This window comes from Watersipora subatra, chromosome 5, assembly GCF_963576615.1.
Source record: "Watersipora subatra chromosome 5, tzWatSuba1.1, whole genome shotgun sequence".
In the NCBI taxonomy this organism is placed as follows: domain Eukaryota; kingdom Metazoa; phylum Bryozoa; class Gymnolaemata; order Cheilostomatida; family Watersiporidae; genus Watersipora; species Watersipora subatra.
Window position 1 is genome coordinate 38,623,063 of NC_088712.1, and position 22,781 is coordinate 38,645,843.

General features: G+C 39.0%; 1 protein-coding gene across 1 annotated transcript in view; it reads left to right on the forward strand.

Moving 5' to 3' along the window:
- The first annotated feature begins 11,292 nt into the window (after nt 1-11,292).
- The window catches only part of LOC137397348 (TNF receptor-associated factor 3-like), a 72,209-nt gene continuing 60,720 nt past the window's right edge, over nt 11,293-22,781 (forward strand). Inside the window, exons 1-4 of the mRNA XM_068083637.1 lie at nt 11,293-11,369; nt 12,068-12,305; nt 19,515-19,676; nt 21,854-21,928. Of these exons, the coding sequence (XP_067939738.1) occupies nt 11,293-11,369; nt 12,068-12,305; nt 19,515-19,676; nt 21,854-21,928 (552 nt within the window). The remainder of the gene's footprint in view (nt 11,370-12,067; nt 12,306-19,514; nt 19,677-21,853; nt 21,929-22,781) is intronic.

A 22,781-nucleotide genomic window follows, 5' to 3' on the forward strand; every position in this document is an offset into this window, starting at 1 on the left:
GCCTATGGCCAAAGCTGACAGGCGTCAGCAGCGTTTTGCTGCAGAAGAAGACAGAATGGAGGTAAATTAACTTAGAGTCTTCTATACTTTAGTAAATGTAATATTTTTTATAGTCATAAATACATATACTAATTAATAAAATGATAATTCTTTGCTATCTCCAATCATCGTTTCATAGCTTATCTGCCGTTTTACCTAGCTATAATATTTTTTTTGAATTTTCTTTGGTAAATTAGAGTCATGATTACAAATTATTTTCACTCGTAGGAAGTGGGTAAAATCGATTGATCATTGCAAATCTTTAATTTCCAGAACCAAAGCTTCGAATCGTTGGCTTGGGGTACTTGTGCCTTTATTAAATGTTTATTCGTTTTTAAAATTACACTCGCAATTTATTTAACTCCCAATTTGGAAGCTGTCAATAGATACGCTTTAGAATGACATATCTATGAATGACATATTTATTGCATCTACTTTGTTTACATTTACTTGTTTTACTGATTACAGAATGTTTATGTCGTCCCACCAGCCGAAGAAGCTTTTTCAGTGTGGAAACTGCCATAAAGGAGAAAGCGAGACTTGAATGCGTGCTGGATGATGTTTTGTTTGAGTTTGTTGCAGTGGATGAATTTGTCTTATTGTATCAGCTAATACTATGTGAGTGGCCACGACTTGATGAATATTTTTAATAAAAGCTTTATGCCGAGATGAAAATATTTTTGCTTGTAAAAATTATATAATAAAATAATATTGTTGAAGATAATGCAAAACATGATTTGCAGAATATTGTAGTGAATCGGATATGGTATATGGGTGTCCGCAGAACTGGAGAATGTGAGTTCAAATCCAGTTTGCCGCAGACATCTCATCCTTAAAACTCTATCCCTGTCTATATTCTTTTCAAAGAGGTGGCTTGCTTATTGCAATTATTTAGTATTCGGTAAGAATACTAGTAAGAAACTAGTACGTAGGCAATAGGTAATAGGCGACATAATGTGGGCGGGGCTTATGGGAGGCTGTATATCGTTTATATGGGTAGCTGCAGAACTGTGCTGATACAAAGACCGCATTCTACATAAAGTGAATTGACAGAATTACCGTAGACCGGTAGAATTGGTAGTCGGTACCCAAATGTTTACACAACATTTGGAGAAAGTGAGTAGAACAAATTTTCAATTTTCGTTATTTGAGGCCTTTTAAACATTCATAATAATGCATCTGTAGCAGGATTTAAAATTTTATTCTAGCCAACATGAGCAAATACAAAATAAGATATATGCCAATAGAGCCTCGTAAGACTAGATTTTTATCGCAAATACCCGATGTGAATACGAGAGATAGAGACAGGTTGCCAAACGCGTGACATCATTTTGGGCAAGTCTGGGCACGTTTTGGTGGCCTGAGCGTTTTTACGGCGATCAGATTTTTTCGGTTTTAATCTTCAAATATCTTGGCAATGCGATCGCGTAACACATCAAACAACATATCAACTGATAGAGAAAAAAAATGCTTTCTTTTAAGATCAACTTAAATTTGACGCAACTACTTCTTTAAGTGGTGCCACTCAGCTGGGCTGAGGTAAGCCCGAGCGAGCCATGAGTGAGCCCGGGAGCAGCCAAAAGGCTGAGCCATCTACCGAAGGCAGAGGTGGTCAGCCACCCGAGGGCGCCGCGAGCGCTGGAACAGTACCGTTGATTCTAGATGCCGCTTTTTTAACGAATCTGATGAACTAGCCACGAGGGCCTATTCTAAAAAGGCTGAGCCGGCAGATGCAGCCATTTGCCGGAGATGGTGCGGTTGAGGTAACCGCATGGCTCTCACGGTACGAGCGACTGTGTGAGTTGGAGCACATTGCTCCGTGCGTGCTGATTGCGTACATGCTCGATGGCACTGCTGCCAGAGTGCATGGACGCATGAGGGTGGGCGAGGCATCTCAGTGGAACGTCGTGGAGGCAGTGCTGACTGCTGATTACGCCATGCCTCGACAAGAGGCATGGCATTGCTTTGTCAGCTGTCGACTCGAACCCGGAGAGACAGTTTACGTGTACCTGGACCGCTTAGATCGGCTCGGTGGTAGACTGGGGGTGGCGCTGGAGGACATGGTGTTTAAGACCAAGTTCTATGAAGGGTTGCCCGAGTCAGTCTACGAGTGAGCAGTTACGCATGATCAGGCGTATACTGCTGATTTTGGCTCGTTGCTGAACTGAGTGAGGGGGAAGTTGGTTTCCCGGAGAGCGGTTGAGGGTCGCCCCTCAACAATTAGCTCAGCGGCCAGTTCTGGTAACCGGCCGGTGACTGCTTCTGGCAAGCAGTTGGGGGCTGCTTCTAGCTAGCAGCCGAAAAGCAAAGATAGTTGCTTTCGATGTGGGGGTCCACACAGGGTGAAGGACTGCCCACAGATTAAGCGGCCTTTGTCTGGTACGGGGCAAAAAAGACCTCTTCTGGCAAGAGGGTCGGGTGTTTCCAGTGCAGTAGCGCGGAGCACTTTGTATGGGACTGTCCTGTACGGCCACTGACTGGAGCGGCGGCATGGCTCACTGAGGATGAGCCGGGTTTTCATCAGGAGGATGCAACTCGGGGCGCCGCATCCTCTCATATGGACACCATGTAAGCCAGGCTTACGGGGCCTCCCATAACATCAGGGGGACCCGAGGTGGCGTTGGCGTGACAGAGGGAGGCTAGAGGTCACATGCAAGCAGTGAGAGTGTACTGCGGGACAGTCCTTGGTTATCCGGGGCAACTGGTGCGCTTACGACGAGCAGTCGTATGCCGGTCATTCGAGCAATGCTGAATGGTTGCGGTTTTCAGTGTCTGGTTGACACTGGAAGCGAGCAGACTCAGGTAAGTCTGCAGGTGCTGACAGGCTCAACTCGACTTAGGCCGAGCCACTCGCTGTTGACAACGGATGGTGAGGCGTCTCATGTGAAGGGTCAGTGTCGGGTGGTCGTCGGTGTACAGGGACACTGTTTCGGCGTTACGGCACTTGTTATGGACAAGTTGTGCTATCTTGGGGTTGACTGCTTGCTGGGTGGTGCCGTCATTGACCACATGGGAGGCGTCACTGTCTGTAGAGAAAGTGAGGAAGTATTCGGTCAGGTGGGGGAAACCCTATCAGAATGGATGCTGTAAAGTACCTGCAGGGCAGGATACTGGGGCTGGCTGTACATGCGGGGCAGCGAGGGTTCTGCCGTTGTCGGGGTTGGGTAGTGATCTGGTGTCACTGCGAGTCGACGACCCTGATTTTCTTGCCACTTTCGCCAAAGGCCGGTGGACCGTTAGCTGGCGGTGGTCTGAGGAATCTCCAAAAGGATTGCAGACCCGGGTCGCGGAGTACAAGTGTACTCGGGCACCTAACTTGCATGAGCGGTACTGTGCTGAGATTGAGCGCTGGATCTCAAAAGGTTGGTTGAAAAGGTGGAGTCGGCCCGTTGAGGGTATTATTCTCCTTTTGGCGGTGTTTCAACCGACGAAGGACAAAGTGTGACCAGTCATGGACTACCATGAACTGAACGCGTTTGTCAAGAGTCACACGGGAGGTGACGCGGTCGCTGTGTGCAGCGAGAAAATCCGGAAGTGGAGACAGTTGCATGGCAAACTTGGGGTAGTCGACCTCAAGTTCGCATACCTACAGATCCATGTTTCGGAGGACCTGTGGAAATACCAGATCGTGAAGTATAAGGGGGTCCCTTAGTGCTGACACGTTTAGGCTTCGGGCTTTCGTGTGCGCCTAGGATCATGACCAAAATCTTAGGCAAGATTCTTTTGCTCGACGAGCGGGTCCAACGAGGGACTGACCACTATATCGACGATATAGTAGTGCAGGAGTCTGTGCTTGGCATGGAGGAGCTGAGGAAGCACCTTGTTAAGTATGGACTGGCGACGAAAGAGCCGGAGGGCCTTGATGGAGGTCGGTTGTTGGGCATTTCTCTGAAGGGAAATACTCGTGGACATTTGCAAATGTCGAGGGAAACTGCATCCTCCGATATGCATCTTGAGCCAGCTGGGCTGACTAAGAGAGAGCTTTTCTCGTTTTGTGGCTGACTTGTCGGTCATTACCAAGTGGCTGGTTGGTTGCGGCCCTATTGCAGCTTCTTGAAGCGGATGGGATGCAACGGAGCCTGGGATGCCCCTGTTGAAAAGGAGGTCAGCTTGCTGGCTAGTGAGCTTTTCATGAGGGTATGTCAGAAGGACCCTGTTAGGGGTCCGTGGCACGTAAGACCGAATGGTGCGGTCGTTGTGTGGACGGATGCCAGCTCTCTGGGCCTCGGTGTGGCAGTTGAGGTTGATGGCAGCGTTGTTGAGGATGCGTCGTGGCTGATGAAGGAGTCTGACCATTCACACATCAATGTTGCCGAGCTGGAAGCTGTGGGACAATGTGTTAACCTGGCTATTGCGTGGGGGTTCAAGACTTTCATCTTGGCGGTTGACTCTCTCACAGTTGTCAATTGGATGTCAAATACAATTGACGGGCGCCATCGTGTCCGCACGAATGGTGCTGCAGAGATGCTGGTGAAGCGTCGGCTAGGGGTGATCCGTGACACGATCACCGAGTACGGATTATCGGTCACTATGCGTCTTGTACCTACTGTGGAGAACAAGGCGGATAGAATGATGAGGGTGCCCAAGAAGTGGCTTGGGCATCGAGGGATGAGTAGAGGTGAGGCCGAGAGCTGCCATCTTTACCGGCGAGAGCCTCGGAGATGCTGTCAAAGATGCTACCAAATTTCGTGGTTACGTCATTGGAATAAAGAGATTCCAATCTACGGCGGCTTTTTGTTTTTGAGCTTTCAAGAGCTTGCAATCACATTGAAAGTGTAAACAGAAGCCATCTTGTACAACTACATCCCAATTGAGCCGTTTTGGAAAGAGATTCTAATCTACTGCGGTCTCGTGATGGCGGCGATTAACTGTTTATTCTGAACATTCAAGTGCTTGTAATCACATTTCCACATTTTTGGCACTTGCAACACAGCAGAGTAAAACATAGTGAATCTTTTGATGCCAAATAACTGTAATCTGAATTGTGTTCCAAGACAACTTTAAGGGTATTAGCTTTTATATGAATAAGACATTCATTTTGGTTGATTATATGTAAATGTTATAATTGATGCTTTTGTTTAGGTGGTTGGAATAATAATCCTAGTGTTACACAGTTTAAGGCTACCTGTCGCAAATTTATCAACAAATGTGGCGCCAAATCAGATGCATGTAAGTCAGGTAATGTTAGTGCTCGAGACGAGATTCTCATCATACAGGCTACTCCAGAAGTTAATTGGTTTTTAGAGCTCACAACGATTACAGATGTCAAATTTCTGTTATAGGTAACAGTACATTCAATATAGCTGGATACACTGTGCGAATGCTAACTAGAGTGCTGTCATGTAACATTGGCCATCAGTCCCTAGTTACGACTAAGTCAAGTATCCATTACCGACATCTCTATACTCTACTCGAGCTACAAAACAATGGAGGATTGGTGCGTCCATCAGACGGTGTCATCACGATCCTGCTAGTTACAGAGCGATACCTTCGAATTAATGCAAAGCCAGATCTACTCTATTGTGTGGTGTATGTTACCGGTAGTGTAGGATCTAGTGATGTGTTATGCCTTGGGAAACACCTTACGGACACAGCAGATGGCATATCCAACCACTGCTTCATTGATGAAAAACCTTATTCAGTCGTTCTATGATCTCAGACAGCATAACTATGCTAAAATCGTACATTCAAACTGCAAGGTGCATCTTTGCGGCATAAAATACTAAAGCAGTACTTTTTAAAGGGCAGTAATAATGTAATTACTATAATATTCATCTGTAGCTGTTTTTGTACTCCTATTTATAATCTGATTTAGTTGTAAGACACTCTGACACTGGCTCAATTTCCAGTAGTATACAAATCTCACCTCTCAATCTCATCTCTCAATTTACACAGTTTCTGTAAGGCTTACGTATAGGTTTAATCATATGATTACACTAATTCCTGCATATCCTTGTTTGCATTCTTTCGATTATCCTCTATTACAACTGTTTTTAATTTTCGTGTAGTTGTTGCGGTAGTTTATTCCATTTTTACAGATTCTACATGTCATACATTCATGAGCTATTATCACTTACATCTTAAAAACCGTTTCTGTTTTTTTCAGCATGTGTTGTTTTTATCAAGATACTTCATGTGCTAAGTTTCTCCATTATGGTTTATGCATATGTAATATAATTTCAAATATAATGGAACAGTGGTTATTTGTCTGAATATATCATTTGCTGGGTTTATGCATCTGTAATACAACCGTTTGTATGAATAATGTGGTCTACGGAAATCTATTTCACTTCCAGTTCTCATTTATTATAATCTACTCCATTTGTTATCAATAGGAATTCTTCTTTCAGGCATTCTAAAAGCGGTGTAGGAGTAGTTTTCATTAACACCAGGTGGAAAATATATTTTCGACATGTACGTTTATATCATTTTTCACGGTTTGTGTACATACGAAACTAAAACACAATTAGCTCTCCAATATGGCGCTTACATTACGTTTCGCTATCAAAGTTAGTCACGTAATTACCATTCCAGGGGTTTGTGAAGTTCAAAGGTCATAAAATTACTCCCAATGGCATTCTATGTGCTTTTTAAATAATGTCTTAACAAACCGGGGAGTTTGTTTTTAAGGTAAAATTATTTGAAGGCTGATTTAGAAAGATTTGATGTCATTTTGAAGTATTTTAAATCATCACGCGTTTTACTAAAACGGCAACCCGTTTAATAAAACGTGTGCGAAACGGTCGCCGTTTTACTATATCGGTAGCCGCATAGTATAACGCGTGACGGTTTACAAGCTAATACAGGTCGAAGTTTTTATCAGGCATGCGTGAATATGACTCCTGACGATGTAGACTACATTTGTAAATATTTTAAAGTCGTTTTAAACCGTTTTTGACCATCACGCGTTTTTCAAAGTTTGTCGAAATATTACGTAAAACGCATCCAGTAAGCCATTAGGAGCGATTTCACGACGATTTGGCATGATTTTAGCCGTCACGCGTTGTCACGCAATTTTTGGTCAAATTTTTGACCCAACCAAAAACCATCAAAATATCATCTAAGAGTGTTTTAGAAAGATTTGATGTCATTTTGAAGTATTTTAACTCATCACGCGTTTTACTAAAACGGCAACCCGTTTAATAAAACGTGTGCGAAACGGTCGCCGTTTTACTATATCGGTAGCCGCATAGTATAACGCGTGACGGTTTACAAGCTAATACAGGTCGATGTTTTTGTCAGGCATGCGTGAATATGACTCCTGACGATGTAGACTACATTTGTAAATATTTTAAAGTCGTTTTAAACCGTTTTTGACCATCACGCGTTTTTCAAAGTTTGTCGAAATATTACGTAAAACGCATCCAGTAAGCCATTAGGAGCGATTTCACGACGATTTGGCATGATTTTAGCCGTCACGCGTTGTCACGCAATTTTTGGTCAAATTTTTGACCCAACCAAAAACCATCGAAATATCATCTAAGAGTGTTTTAGAAAGATTTGATGTCATTTTGAAGTATTTTAACTCATCACGCGTTTTACTAAAACGGCAACCCGTTTAATAAAACGTGTGCGAAACGGTCGCCGTTTTACTATATCGGTAGCCGCATAGTATAACGCGTGACGGTTTACAAGCTAATACAGGTCGAAGTTTTTGTCAGGCATGCGTGAATATGACTCCTGACGATGTAGACTACATTTGTAAATATTTTAAAGTTGTTTTAAACCGTTTTTGACCATCACGCGTTTTTCAAAGTTTGTCGAAATATTACGTAAAACGCATCCAGTAAGCCATTAGGAGCGAGTTCACGACGATTTGGCATGATTTTAGCCGTCACGCGTTGTCACGCAATTTTTGGTCAAATTTTTGACCCAACCAAAAACCATCAAAATATCATCTAAGAGTGTTTTAGAAAGATTTGATGTCATTTTGAAATATTTTAACTCATCACGCGTTTTACTAAAACGGCAACCCGTTTAGTAAAACGTGTGCGAAACGGTCGCCGTTTTACAATATCGGTAGCCGCATAGTATAACGCGTGACGGTTTACAAGCTAATACAGGTCGAAGTTTTTGTCAGGCATGCGTGAATATGACTCCTGACGATGTAGACTACATTTGTAAGTCTTTTAGTCGTTTTAAACCGACTTTGACCATCACGCGTTTTTCAAAGTTTGTCGAAATATTACGTAAAACGCATCCAGTAAGCCATAGGGAGCGATTTCACGACGATTTGGCATGATTTTAGCCATCACGCGTTGTCACGCAATTTTTGGTCAAATTTTTGACCCAACCAAAAACCATCAAAATATCATCTAGGAGTGTTTTAGAAAGATTTGATGTCATTTTTGAAGTGTTTTAAATCATCACGCGTTTTACTAAAACGGCAACCCGTTTAGTAAAACGTGTGCGAAACGGTCGCCGTTTTACTATATCGGTAGCCGCATAGTATAACGCGTGACGGTTTACAAGCTAATACAGGTCGAAGTTTTTGTCAGGCATGCGTGAATATGACTCCTGACGATGTAGACTACATTTGTAAGTCTTTTAGTCGTTTTAAACCGACTTTGACCATCACGCGTTTTTCAAAGTTTGTCGAAATATTACGTAAAACGCATCCAGTAAGCCATAGGGAGCGATTTCACGACGATTTGGCATGATTTTAGCCGTCACGCGTTGTCACGCAATTTTTGGTCAAATTTTTGACCCAACCAAAAACCATCAAAATATCATCTAGGAGTGTTTTAGAAAGATTTGATGTCATTTTTGAAGTGTTTTAAATCATCACGCGTTTTACTAAAACGGCAACCCGTTTAGTAAAACGTGTGCGAAACGGTTGCCGTTTTTTACTATAACGTAGCCGTCATCGTACTAAACGGTCGCCGTTTTTTACTAAAACGGTAGTAAAACGCGTGACGGTTGAATATTTTCAGGCTAATACAGGTCGAATTTTTTTCTAAGCACGGTAAATATGTCTCCTGACTATGTAGAATCAATTTTTAAGTGTTTCTAAACAATTTTAATACATTTTGATCAAATTTTTTTTCTCAAAAATTTTTTTGGTCAGTCGAGATATTACGTAGAATGCATCCGGTTAGCCATTGGGAACGATTTTATGACGATTCTGGACGATTTTAGCCATCACGCGTTGTCACGAAAATTTTTTGACCCTACTGAAAACCATCAAAATATCATCTATGAGTGTTCTAGAATGCTTCTACGTTATTTATAAGTGTTTTTGACCATCACGCCTCGTCACGCGTCACGCGTTTTACTAAACCCGCAAAGGTTGTCCTGCTAATCTTGTTTTTTTACTATTCTTTCGATCTTCTTTCACCTAAATTTAATTATGATCTGCATTCACGACGATGATGAGGTGATTACTTTCCTGGACTTTGTTATCGATGCCAACACTTTTCGAAAAATAGGTGGCAAGTCCTAAATTAACGTTTAAATAATATATTACTTAAAAATACTTATTAAAAATATAATACTATGTAAAAAGTGTGTTAAGATTTGTAAAACTTTGTGAATGTGTATTGTAAATAAAAGTATAATGACGACAGAATCATAAAAAGACCGTTTATGACGTTCGGTATCCGTGATCATTTATATTTCTCCATCAGGCGATTCGATTTATATAATTTCTCTTCTCTGGCTAATTTGCGGTATTTGCTGAAATCCACTGCGCAGTATGGAAACGTACAATCCCCTCGACTTCGGAGGGGTCTGGCTTCGCAGTACTGCGCACCATGGAAACATAGTGATTCTAATGGTTGTTCTTATAATTAAACACTATAATAACTTTTTTATAAAATCAAATAATTAATTCGTATAATAAAATCGGCAAAAAAGAAATGATAACTTTTCAGTACTTTACATTAATTACAGAAACCTTTGGCAATTAGACAATGCTATAGACTGATGAAATGTGCACGTTTTCTCGTGAAATGCGCACGATTCAATAGTTCAACTAATAGTTCGCACGGCCTTATTGGCGTTTCGTTGGCTGGTCTTAATTTTGATTAGAAAAAGCTTGTCAAGTTTTTATCGCGATTTTTGGCCAAATTAATCTGTTTATTAATGTACAATCCGATCAGATGGGTTAGTTTTAGGATCTTTGGGTAACCTTTTAAAGACTTGGTAGCATATTTAAATAGGTTTATAAGTGTTTTGTATTGTTATTATACTTAAATGACTCTACACAAAATGGGTTAAAAAAGTTGATGAGATTTCGGTACAAGGGTTTGCGACGGCTGTTAATGAATAATTTTTGTGAGTTGTGTGCATTTATCATAAATCTCCCAACCAATCGCTCCACTCGTGTTTGGTCGTTGGAATATATATGTTTATATATGAACAGTCTTCATTGTAATAATCAATAGTCATTTTACAATATATTCTCCACAAGGTACCACAGTAAGCAAACTAACAAATCGGCAGTTTACAAAACAAAAAAACTAATGAATGGTCTAATATAATGGTCTAATATAAACTAATATAATAATGTTGGAACTGAAAACATAAAATGTGTAAAAAGCAAGCTTGAGGATTGATATGAGTATTGTTTAAACAAAAAGTGGACAAATAAAAGCTCTGTGAAAATAGTTATGCATATCTATGACAACAGATTTCTAGTTATGAAAACAACGTATAATCTAGAAATGTAAAGATAGGTAAGGCTAGATGGTGAAGGGTATTATTAGCCAAATTAGTGTACTGAGATCACCCAAACGCATAGTGAACTAAGTTGGTTAGCTATGCCAAGAAAGCTCCGCACATCACTCACATTTTTCGGTGTCACGGAATCTCGATGCTCTGGATGGCATCGAGAGCATTGGTCACCTGGGATAGTCAAAAAATGCTGTAGAAATTGTTCGTGCCATTTGGCAGGAAGTATTTTTGGTATTTTGGCATTTCCACATATCTTACACCTACAACACAGCAGACTAAAACATGGTGAACCTTTTGTTACCAATTAACTGTAATGTATATTTTGTTTGAAGTCAACCTTCAAGGCAAAACTCTTTTCAGAATTTTTCTCATATCTCAAATGTTTCGTCTGTTGGCATTCTCACGTGTTCAGGTATGACTGTAATGCAGACATCAACTCATTTTGCTTTCTCCCTGGAATTGGCTAACAATCTTTTTTGATGTTTAGTTTTAATTGATTAACAGTCTCGAGATCTTCCGAGATGATGTTTGAATATTAAGACCTTCTGTCTCAATATCCTTGAGTATTGGCATCAGGAAATGGCAGGAGCAAGTTCATCCGTGTCTTATATGGAAACTGAACAACAGCGTGAGCGTCTTCATGAACAGCATGGCAGGTAATCACAACTGTAATCACACCATGTCAGCTCATACACGTTTCCTTGATAGGCATCATGCAGGTTTTGGAGTTGTGCTCAAGTTACATTACCGGGTGAATTAAGTGTTTCTATGGACATTTGCATGATGCGAATTGACTCCAGCGCCTTGTTGAAAAAAATGTAAGGAATTGTATGCTATAAGTTAATAATTAGCGACGCAAACACGTGACACTCGATCGAGAAAGGACGATGGAAGTATTGAAAATGTTTAAAATTGAATAGCCGGTGCGGTATTTTAATGCGCATCATTCCTAGGTGCTGTCACCATTATTGGCAAGCATAATGGATTCGATAAAGTTTTGCGAATCCCAAAACTCGCTTAGCTTGCGAATTTATGCCATTTTCATGATGCAGTTAACTTGCAGATTGGCTCACACTTGTGCGTCATGGAAACATGGTGACAGTAACAGTTTCTGACAATGTATTTGCAGCATTTCATCTACAACTGATGACTTCTCTGTCCGACCCAAATTCACTAGAAGAAAATATCTGCTCAAGCTCTATGCCTGCTCCCTCTGTGCAGATGTATTAGTTCAACCTCACCAAACTGTTTGTGGCAGCAGGTAGCTTTTCGTTTTCACAGATTTTATCACTTCCAAAGTTTGGAAATTGTGAGGCTCAGTGCTAATTGACTCTGTATTTTGGGTTTTCTTTAGGGGGTGCAAAGCTTGCATCGATAATAAGTTTGGTTCAGAGAATATAATCAAGTGTCCCATGCCTCATGATGATATTGATGAGGAGGACTTACCTGAGGAACCCTGTCAACAAAACGGTCTTCATAAAGATCAGGTTCTGCCAGATTCGGCCAGCAACAGGGTTCTGCTCAGAGAAAAATGCTTCTGTCCTCATCAAACCTTTGGGTGTGATGATACTCCCACATGGAGAAAACTAAAGGTTAGTAGTCTATGACATATATAGGACCTTTCAAAGATACCATAAAACCTCTAATTGAATGCCATGGCACTCTATTTTTCAACCATTCCTCTATAGTGGCGGTCTATTGGAGGCTGCGTTCAAATAGAGACTAACGGTGTATTTTTCAAATGGATCGTCAGAATTTTGGGAAGATACATTTAGCCCTTTTATGAGCAAAGTGAATGTTGCCTATATTTTGCCCTCTTTTTCCGGTGGAGCGGTGCACCTTTTGGATGCAATAAATCTGCCAACTTACCTCCAACTTCTCAAAGATCTCTTAATAAATAGGCATTGAGAAACCGAGAAATATCTCTACCAGTTGATATCTATTGCTTGCAATTAACCTGCGATGTATCATGCTTTGCACTTTGTTGAAGCTTTCCATTTTTACTTCATTCTAAATTTGAAGACATACTTTTATTTTATATTTATAATTACCATTGTTGCATAAAAGCTCATTGCGCTTATCGCTATGTTTGCTACCATTTGCAGCCAAAACTAGCTTTTATGTGCAATGCAAGTGAAGCTATGAGCATCGATACATTGTAAGCCGTGTTGAGATAGCCGCAAAAATGCTATTAAATAACATGTTATAAATCTGCATATTTATAGTTTATATAATAATAATCTATTAAACTAGAAATTCCCCTGTCATACAGCCTACGACCAGAGTGATAATGGAAAAAAGAAAGGGTACTGCTGGTTGAGAAATGCAATATTAGCTGTCAAATGGTTCTGCAGTGCAATAGGATAACTGCAATGGTAGCTGTAATGTACTGGGTGTTATTATGTACAACAAACAGCAATAATGAAAGGAAAAGATTATACAGTCAAACATTGATAACTCAACTTCACGGGACCGAGTGCAAGTGTTCGAGTTATCAGAGCGTTCAAGTTATCAGAGCACTGCCATAAGTCCATGTGTTTATTAGTAGATACATGTACATATACAAACTATAATATAAATCAAAAGCATGAATGGCTTGTTTCAAATTAAATGCTTCTAATGTGAAGTTTAAAAAACTTTATCAGAAAGTATAGAGATTTTTCTACCACTTAAGATTTGTTTGCTGTTTTATGTGATGTGACTGCCAGGACGTTTTCAGATTAAAATTGGCAAAACTTGATTGCTGTTTAAATACTCAGAAAAAAGACATCTTTTTCTTTTGAGCGTTTTAACCAAGATCAATTTTGCCGATTTTTCTTGAAGTTTATGTGAAGGTTACCTCGCTTATCCTTGCCTTCGAAGGACCATCGCTAAGCGGATGTTTGGTAAAAATCAAATTTCACCAAACCTTTGGAAAATTCGTTGACAAAAATATTTTGCCGATGATGGTAATAACAAAGCCTACGAACTACTAAAAGTTGAGGTTTACCTCTATGGCTTGGAAAAAGTGATATTCTAAAGCGATAGCAACCGTCTCGGTAGCCGTTGGGCAGAAAACTGTTCGAGTTAACAAAATTAAGGTCGAGTTATCTAAAGCAATTCATCATTGCGTGGGAACGAACCAAACAAAACCGTTCGAGTTAACCATGTGTCCGAGCTATCCAAGGTCGAGTTATCCATGTTTGACTATGTTTATATCTCTCCCCTGCAATAGGAGAAATGCAATATTAGGATTAAAATGAAAAGCCGTTGTGTTATATACATAGTTTAAAAGTTGGTTGTGTTGAATGTAGGATGGTTTTGATAGTGATCTGTAACAGAAAGTGAGCATCGGCATTCACGTGTGTCTATAAGTTTTCTGCAAACTAAAGCAAAATAAAAAATTTTTTTGTCATAAAGGGGCATTGTAGTTCAGCCCAGCTTGTACATAAGATGTAAAGAAATTTGGTTATTGTTCTAGATAATTTAATGGAACCTTTTGGTAATTGGACAAAAAAACTTGGCTGATAAACTGTGTACCACATTTTCGTACAGGGTAAGTCGGTCTACGCCTCAAACGGTCTACTCCTCAAACGGTCTACGTCTCAAACGGTATACGTCTCAAACGGTCTAGGTTTAATACAGAAACCTTTGGCAATTGGACAATGCCATAGACTGGTGAAATGTGCACGTTTTTCTCGTTAAATGCGCATGGTTTTATGATTCTACCATCTGTTGCACGGCTTTATTAATCCTTTTAGTTATGTATAATCCGATTAGATGGGTAAGTGTTAGGATATTGTCGACACTTTTCAAGGACTTGGTAACATATTTAAATATGTTTATATGTGTTTTGTATCATTATTATACTTAAACGACTCCACAGAAAAATGGTTAAATTCTTTGATGGGATTTCGGTACAAGGGTATGGCCATCGATGGATACTTTTCGGGAGTTGTGTGCACATATGCATTTATCATAAAGCACCCAAACACTCGCTTCACTCGTGTTTGGTAATGGGATGATACAAATATACATTCATGGACAAATGACATAAACGAGCCATACTTGTTTTACATGCAGAAACAAAAAGTAACGTTTTTAAAACAAAAATATTTACAGTTTGCTCGGATAGCTGCGTTCTGATTGTTGATTTCGATGGAACGAACATTTTCTAGTTGTCCAATACTTTCCACAATATCTTCAACTTCAACTTTTCTTCTGCTCTGCTAAACAATTTGTTGGTAGAGCAAAACTTTTACGCATCGCATTTATCACAATTGCAACGCGTAAAATTTGCCCGTTAAACGTAGCCTTTGGTCCAAAACTTGCAAATCGTTTTTTATATGCATGTTCTTCGAAGTATTAAGACCCCGTTAAACAAAAAACTACTATTAGCCTGAGACAGTAATTATTTCTATGGCATTGCTTTCCAAGTTAATCTACCATCATAAATTTAAACCGTTTTTTATATATGTAGGCTACTTCGAAGTAGAACGACTGCGTTAAACAAGGCACTGCTATTAGCCTGAGATAGTTAGTAATTATTTCTATGGTGTTGCTTTCAAAGTTCACCTATTATCACAAATCTAAACCATTTTTTTTATATATGTAGGCTACATCGAAGTATCAAAACTGTGTTAAACAATGAACTATTATTAGCCTGAGACAGTAATTATTTCCATGGCGTTGCTTTTAAAGTTCATCTACCAACATAAATTTACACCATTTTTTATATATATAGGTACAAGTACTTCGATGTATCAAAACCGCGTTAAACAAAGAACTACTTTTAGCCTGAGACCGTTATTGATTATTTCTATGGTGTTGCTTTCCAAATTAAAAAAAAAACAAAAAGCTTTGCAGTTGGGCAACGAGAGAATCGATTGCTATTAATGTAAACGATTCATTATTAATACGATTTTGTGGACACTTCTACTGATCACTCGATATTATGGGTTCATGAAGATCAAAGATAGTCAAAGTGGCGGTCAAATGGAGGTGGCATTAAAATAGAGGGTGGCACTCTACATATTTTTCAACCTTTCTCTCGTAGTGACGGTCAAATAAAGGTGGGTGGCATTCAATTAGAGGTTTTACGCTATATTTCGTTTGTTATAAAATGAAAGGCCAGAAATGTGGCTACAAAAAAAGAAATTTATTTGAAAATCTATAAAAAGGAACAGCTGCCAGAGCCATGTCGCACAAAGTATATGCTCACTTATATATAAGCCTGCTTTCGGGTTCTCTATGCGTAAGGAGCAACAGTTGGCGTTCAGATTCCAATCGCGTACTCTTAGCAATTGTGAAACTATGGTTATCTTTATAGTGGTATGAGTACATGATGGCACTCAAGCCATCTTTGTTGACTGCTTTTTTTGCCATAGCTCTGTTAAGGCCTCAACTAAAGCCATAACCAACTGAAGAAAAACTTGTGAATGGCACAAATCTTGACTGGAGCACACAAAAGTTTAATTTGATTAAATCATGCTAAATTAATGCAATATCATTCGTAACAACACTGTTTATTGAAAAACATCATTAAAGACTACTGCTAAAATGTATGCGATTTATATTGCACACGGCATAATAAATTTGACTTGTCAAATAAAGGACAAATGATTATGAATCATGGCTGATTGATCCAGAGTGTTTCGCAGTGTCTGTTGCAAGGCTAACGAGTTTCTCCTCTCATATTGACTCCAGTACCCTTCAGCATTCAGGCACTAGTAGCTGTAATTTAACTATCGCTGTATGCCTGACCTTTGCCATGTCTGTCATAATTCAAATGCCAATCCTATCTTATCTAGCGGATTAGCACAACATAGCTTAGCTGTGGTTGTTAGCAAAATGGTGGTTGTTTATATAAGGTACATTGTACATTAGGAATGCTTTAGGCTTCATGATTATTACAATAGCGATGTAGTTTGTCTCCAAAGGAGGGCGATAGTTACTACTTGTAAAGCTACTTATAAAGCTAGCATATGCGCTGTGTCGGTAGTTGCCAGCAGTCAATGCAAGAGTTCAGCGCTGTTCAACTTCTGCAAGGAGCCTCAGTCAAGACCTTCCCAAAATGCACTGTACCGTTAAGGTCAACACTTTCGAAATGGCATAGCGAGCGGCCAGTTTTATGCGATCGTCATGACGCAGCTTTATGTGAGCATAAGCCGCCGAGTCTAGCGACGCAGGTGTTTTGCCGCGCGAGATTACCGCCAGAGTCGCAGTCGATATGAGAACTATGTTTTCCTCACTATCCATGTACCCCATCCTGTCACTCTTCTAGTTCACAGCCTTTAGTTGACTGAAATCTCTTTTAAAGACGCTGTAGGCGTACTGCATGGCTTTACAGCTGGTATTGATTATTTGATATTTTGCAATGGAAGCATCCACTAGCACCTGTGATGATCACATAGGTATCTCAGCTACTGAAACTAGTCACTATGTATATGCCTTCATACATTCACTACAACTAGCCTCACTACATGTACCATGCAAGAAGGATCCTTTACTGACTTCCTCTTAGCATATGCTCACCAGAATGGGTGAAGCTTGCTTGTTGTGAGTAACAACATTGATGGACCACATTGTGACTATGGTTCATAGTATTGAGTCAAGACGCAGTTCCCTAGTCATTGAACTAAGTAGTGAACATATCTGAGGTAGTTTATTCCAGTAGAAAACAAGGTAAGTGACAGTAGTTAGTACTGTCATTCAGGCAGCTGAGTAATGTTTAGAATGAGCATCTAACAGAAGTTATATCTATGGTGAATACCCTGGGTGTAACCTTCTGGTGTCACACATCGCTCATAACTTGTACTAAAGGAAGCTTCTCCTATTTCACAGTTATTATTATTGTCTAAAGGCTAAGTTGACACTAGAAGCTTTAAAAGTTGAACTTGCAGTTGCAGCTAGCAGAATGAACAAAGCTAGCCAAAAATACAGCTTCTTGGAAGGTACTCGCTACATAATATCAGGTTTTAAAAATATCCTTTAAGTATCTGAGGCTATAGTAAGAGTACCATGATGCTTAAACGAAAGTCTTTGCTGTAATGGATCACGATTAAGTGATTAACAAGCCAATACAAAAATGCTGACCATGCACTGCAAGCTTCAGTAGAGATTTCAATGTAAATGAATTATCACTATTATAGAGCCACGCAATTGATAGCTAGCCAGTAACTAGGTGTCTAGTGCCTCTTTTCTCTTGCCACCTTGCCATGACAGCCATGCATCAGTCACTTCAAACAATGATCACGATATGGTGGCATATGATATCATATGCGGGCATATGATGCCACATGCGTGCACACTAGTCATATAGCTGGTTTTTGTTAGCGGGCTTAACAAATTGATGTGAGCGCAAAGGATCTCGTTGCTATTGGAAAATTTTGAAAATTTCATGACTGGCGAATAGCGATAGTCATGAAGGGAGGGGGTATCCAGTCAGAAGAAGATTACTCCATCGTATTGCTGTTGAAAGTTGTAGTTCTCATGAGTAGTAGGTTGAAGTGGGATGAAAAGTTTTGGATTTACTTGTTAGTCTGGGATTCACTTGGATTCACAAGTAAGGGATTCACAGAGTTTCTTTCCTCCCATCATACTGGTCATCGGAGGTTATGTTCCTCTTTGTCTTTGTAGCTAATTGAAATCATATGCATTCCAATTTTCTTAAGTTCATGGTGTAGGTCTGTGATTGCTATCTTCTTATAGTTAAGAGAATCAAGTTTTAACTATTTCACTGCCAGCCATGTATAAATTTAGCTTCCGGCCTACTGCCAGCCATTTTACTGAAAATTGAATTTTTTGCTGCATGATATGTATACACTTTTTTCAATTTCAGCACTATCTAGAGCATTTTTTGGCACATATTCTATGGTGCCCACATGTTAACAAACAGAGCTTTGCAAAAAAATTCAATGTATCTATATTATGTGCATCGCTGAAGCCATATGAAGCTACGATCATCGCTACAAAGCTGTTATAATCCTTTAGAATGTTTCTTGCTTGTACAAAACTATTACTTTCACAACCACCGGAGTCAGTGCTGTCACTTTCATTGCTTGAGTATTTAATTAATTCTGAATCTAAATCAACTATAATGTCATCAACAAAAGCTATTATATTTTGAACACAGGAGGTGTTTGTTATTTCTTTGCCATTTGTATCACAGTAGGGAGTCATTTCACATCTAAAAAATTTGATGGTCAGAAAAAAATGTTCATTTCCGACTTGGACTTTCCTGATCAAAGATTATAAATTGCTTTGCAAGTATAGGCTAATTTTTTAGAAAAATGTTCAGACAACACTGTCAATGCTTTAGAAGTACTAAAGATCGTTGGTTATGTTGCCACAAATCGATAGTATTCAGTGACTACACAGCGACTGTAAAGTTCGCAAAAATTCGTTCGCGGCAGTTGATTTCGCGTAAACTCACGTAAGACAGAGAATGGGTTAAATATGGTCAGGTTCTAACAAACATTAGATGAACACTGTTGGTTTACAATAGACCAATTGATAGCTCATTAAGCGCATGCCTTGTGTTGAGAAAACAACTCTCAATTGTGTTCAATAACATGCATTGTATAGAACCCTAGCATACTGAGGGCAAAAAGAATGGTTTGTGAGCCAGAGATGATAGAGTTAGTGATATTTCCATTATCATTGTCTAGTTAAGTTTATTGTAGCAGAAGAGTTTGATAGGATGGGTTCACGGTTAGACACTTGTCTTGGAAATCAACAAAATGTTCTTGAACTGATCATCTGTCATCAAGTTCTGATGAAATGAACAAAGATTAATCCATGAATGCCTCATCAATTTTTAGGATCATGTGCTGATGTGTGGGTTCACCCCTGTTCACTGTGTCAATGCCGGATGTCCAGAGAAGTTTGCTAAAGAAGCCCTCGATAGACATCTAGAACATTGTCAGTTCCAGGTTGTTGCCTGTCGCTTCTGTGGAGAGAGATACAAGCGTAATCAACTTGAAGTATGTAATGAAATATTCCGCAGTTTATTGTTATCCATGATGGCAGGTAGTTTTACTTGTTCCATTTGTAAGGAAAGGTGTTCTTGTTACTAGTTTTATGTGAGGGTAGTACTGATTTTGATGTGCTTATATGAGATTGTGTGCTGTTTGCTGTTGATAAACATTTTTACTGAAATTTAAGGTATTGAATAATTCTTCAGTAAGGAGGTAAGATATGATAATGATAATGTTTCTTGAAGGAGGTGTGACAGCATCGATCTGTTCATTTTGTGAATACGAATATGGAGCAGACGAGATTTTATATCCGAGTAGTGTTCTTGTAAAACCATTGTTGAATGTTTAGTGTGTTGCTGTACATTCTGTCGTGTGATTTAACAAAGAACTTAGAAAGTTAGTTCATGCGTAAAAGTCACCAAACATCCAACTATTTACCTTATCTCATACGCCCCTATTTTCGTCTTTCTCTTGCCTCAATTCTATTTGCTGGCAACATATCAGACCTCTTGTTCAAATAAACTGTTTTGTAGCTAAGTAGGTAACTATCCATGCAGCCAACTGATAATAAATTTCACCATTATAATAACATTTTCATATTTGACATTGTTGTAGAATTTTGTTTAAGATGACAATATAACTGCATAAATTGAAACCTACTGCTAATATGGGTCTTGATGCTTAGACCATGAACTTAGTTTCCTCAGGGGTCAATTGTTAAAGAACTTAGTCCAATACGTCGAGTGACAGTCACTATGAGCAATATTATATATCTACTGCAATGTATTAGAAGTCCAGCTGGTTGTCGCTATTCAGTTTTTCATGTCAGCTTTATTTAAATCATATTTTAGAGAAACAGACTGAAACTTATTCATGTTTAACTGTACAAGAGTTATGAAAATCGTCCATTGTTCAACTTCTTCTGTCATGTACAGTTGTTTTTAGATGGCTTATCAGTAGAGGCTACACAATGGGTACACATGGTACATTCAGATTCCACTGAAATGTAAAAGCATTATGGTAGTTCTTGCATTGATTGGTTACACAGGAATATGCTATAAGGAAGGCCCGTCGTTTTGACAGTGGATATGGGCTTGTCTGTTAATGCGTTGTTAAATGTCATAGCATGAGTTCTTCACAAATATTTAATGCTTGTAGGCTACGGATAATCTAACACATTTTTGGCTTCCTTTTGCTTCTAAGTAAATCAAAGCGTGCGCAAATTATTATAGTATAAAACTCATAAAATGCTATGTCACACCTCCATTTTGAAAACAGCTTGTCATGGAAGTTTGTCATACAAATTTGCCATACCTTTTAAATGTCATTTAAATTACTATTTAAATGCATTCAAATTTTCGTTTAAATGCATTTAAATTACCATTTAAATTCATTTATCAACATCATCAGCAGTGTTGTGAGTTTTACCACCAGAGTCATTTGGTGTGCGGGCTGTTGTTCACAGTGACATTTTCAAACGATTATTGTGTGGAAGCTATCAAGTATGCTACAATTTGGTGCGTGCGGGACAACCCTAGTGCCTCCGAAAATTTGTAATAGTTTCATTCGTTTGGGGTTGAAAATTGTCTTCACAACACTACTGATCACTTTGGAAGACTGCTTAACGTCTCCTTACTATTTCAGCATGGTGGAACCAAAAACAGCACTTGTAAGGACTTTTTGCATTCCTTTCTCATTGTTATTTGTATATCTGAATATCCAGACTGAGCGCAGGACCTTGCATTTGCCAATAGGCAAAACTTTGGCTGGGAATCTTTTCCGATAATTCTTTTACAGTTACCCTTCAACAGACACTCCACTATTGCTCCCACTTTTAGAGTCCACTTGCAAAGTACACAAGTTCTTGATATGTGACAAAAGGTTTTAGCAGATATTTTTGTCAATGTTGAAAGTAATAATTTCTTCGACTCGATTTTGAAATAATAATTGAAAACGAGTTTTGGCGTTTTAATGTGAGTTATTTAGGAGGAATAAAATTATACTGGTTAAATTCAGCTTTTCCATTTTTAAATGAAAAAATTGACATGCTATTTCTGCTTGTATTTTACCAGGTAGATGATGCACCACTCATGGTACACAGTTTCATCAGCTAATAATTTAAATGCAATGTGCAAAACTATTCAACCAACTATTATGAACGAATTTATATGGTTCTTTTACAGGATCATTATGGTGAGTGTGAAAGAGCAGACTCACAGTGTAACATTTGTGGTACCAAATTTGAAAGGCGCAAACAGGTTGGTTCAAATTATTTTGCCTGCTTAGCATCCTTGAAACATATATTTCATAGCAATTCAATCAAGAGTCATTTGTATAGTGTTATTCTCTATAGTGAGCTGTTTATAAACTCACTGTTTGAGGCTAATAATTACTACCCTAGGACACTTATGTATTCGCCTCATCTAACTTTCGGGTTTTCGCGGAGTCATGCTCTCGCGAAAATTTCATGAGTGAAACTAAACTACATCGTATCATAACGAACGAGCGAAAACGCGGAATTAAATAGCTTTGTTCATTGATAGTCCAAGAAACAAATGGCAGCAAGTGATCAAATTGCATTATCAATCTCGTCCACACAATTCTACCTGCGGTTCACAATTACGAACTAGTTCCACATTGAAAAACATTTTCTTACTGGTGAACCGAACCTGAGGAAGCTAATTATGTTTGTTCCACTGCATTTATTTTCACATCACTATATTTTCGCACTCATCAGAGATGCAAAATTAAGTTGCATCAAAATTTTACTCTGTGTGCTACTCACGAAACTAGATACTAGCGAAATATAAGTGTCCTATGGTATTCTATAGAAAAGGGAAAATAAACTTTGTCTTTAGATGTCATAAAACATTGCATGGGAAACCTGATGAAATATGATACTGTTGAGCTAAAAACACAACGAGCCCACTTTATTAACACTTTTTACAGAAAATTAAGTTCCTTATGCAGGTGGATATTCTTTTGTTTGTCAAAGCTTGACAATCAATATAATTGAAAGTAGGCTCTACTCTCAGACGTACAACAACCTTAGCCATCCTTCAACCTCTGGATATCATATGTTGACCTTTGAAATTGTCCAATCCTTTAGAA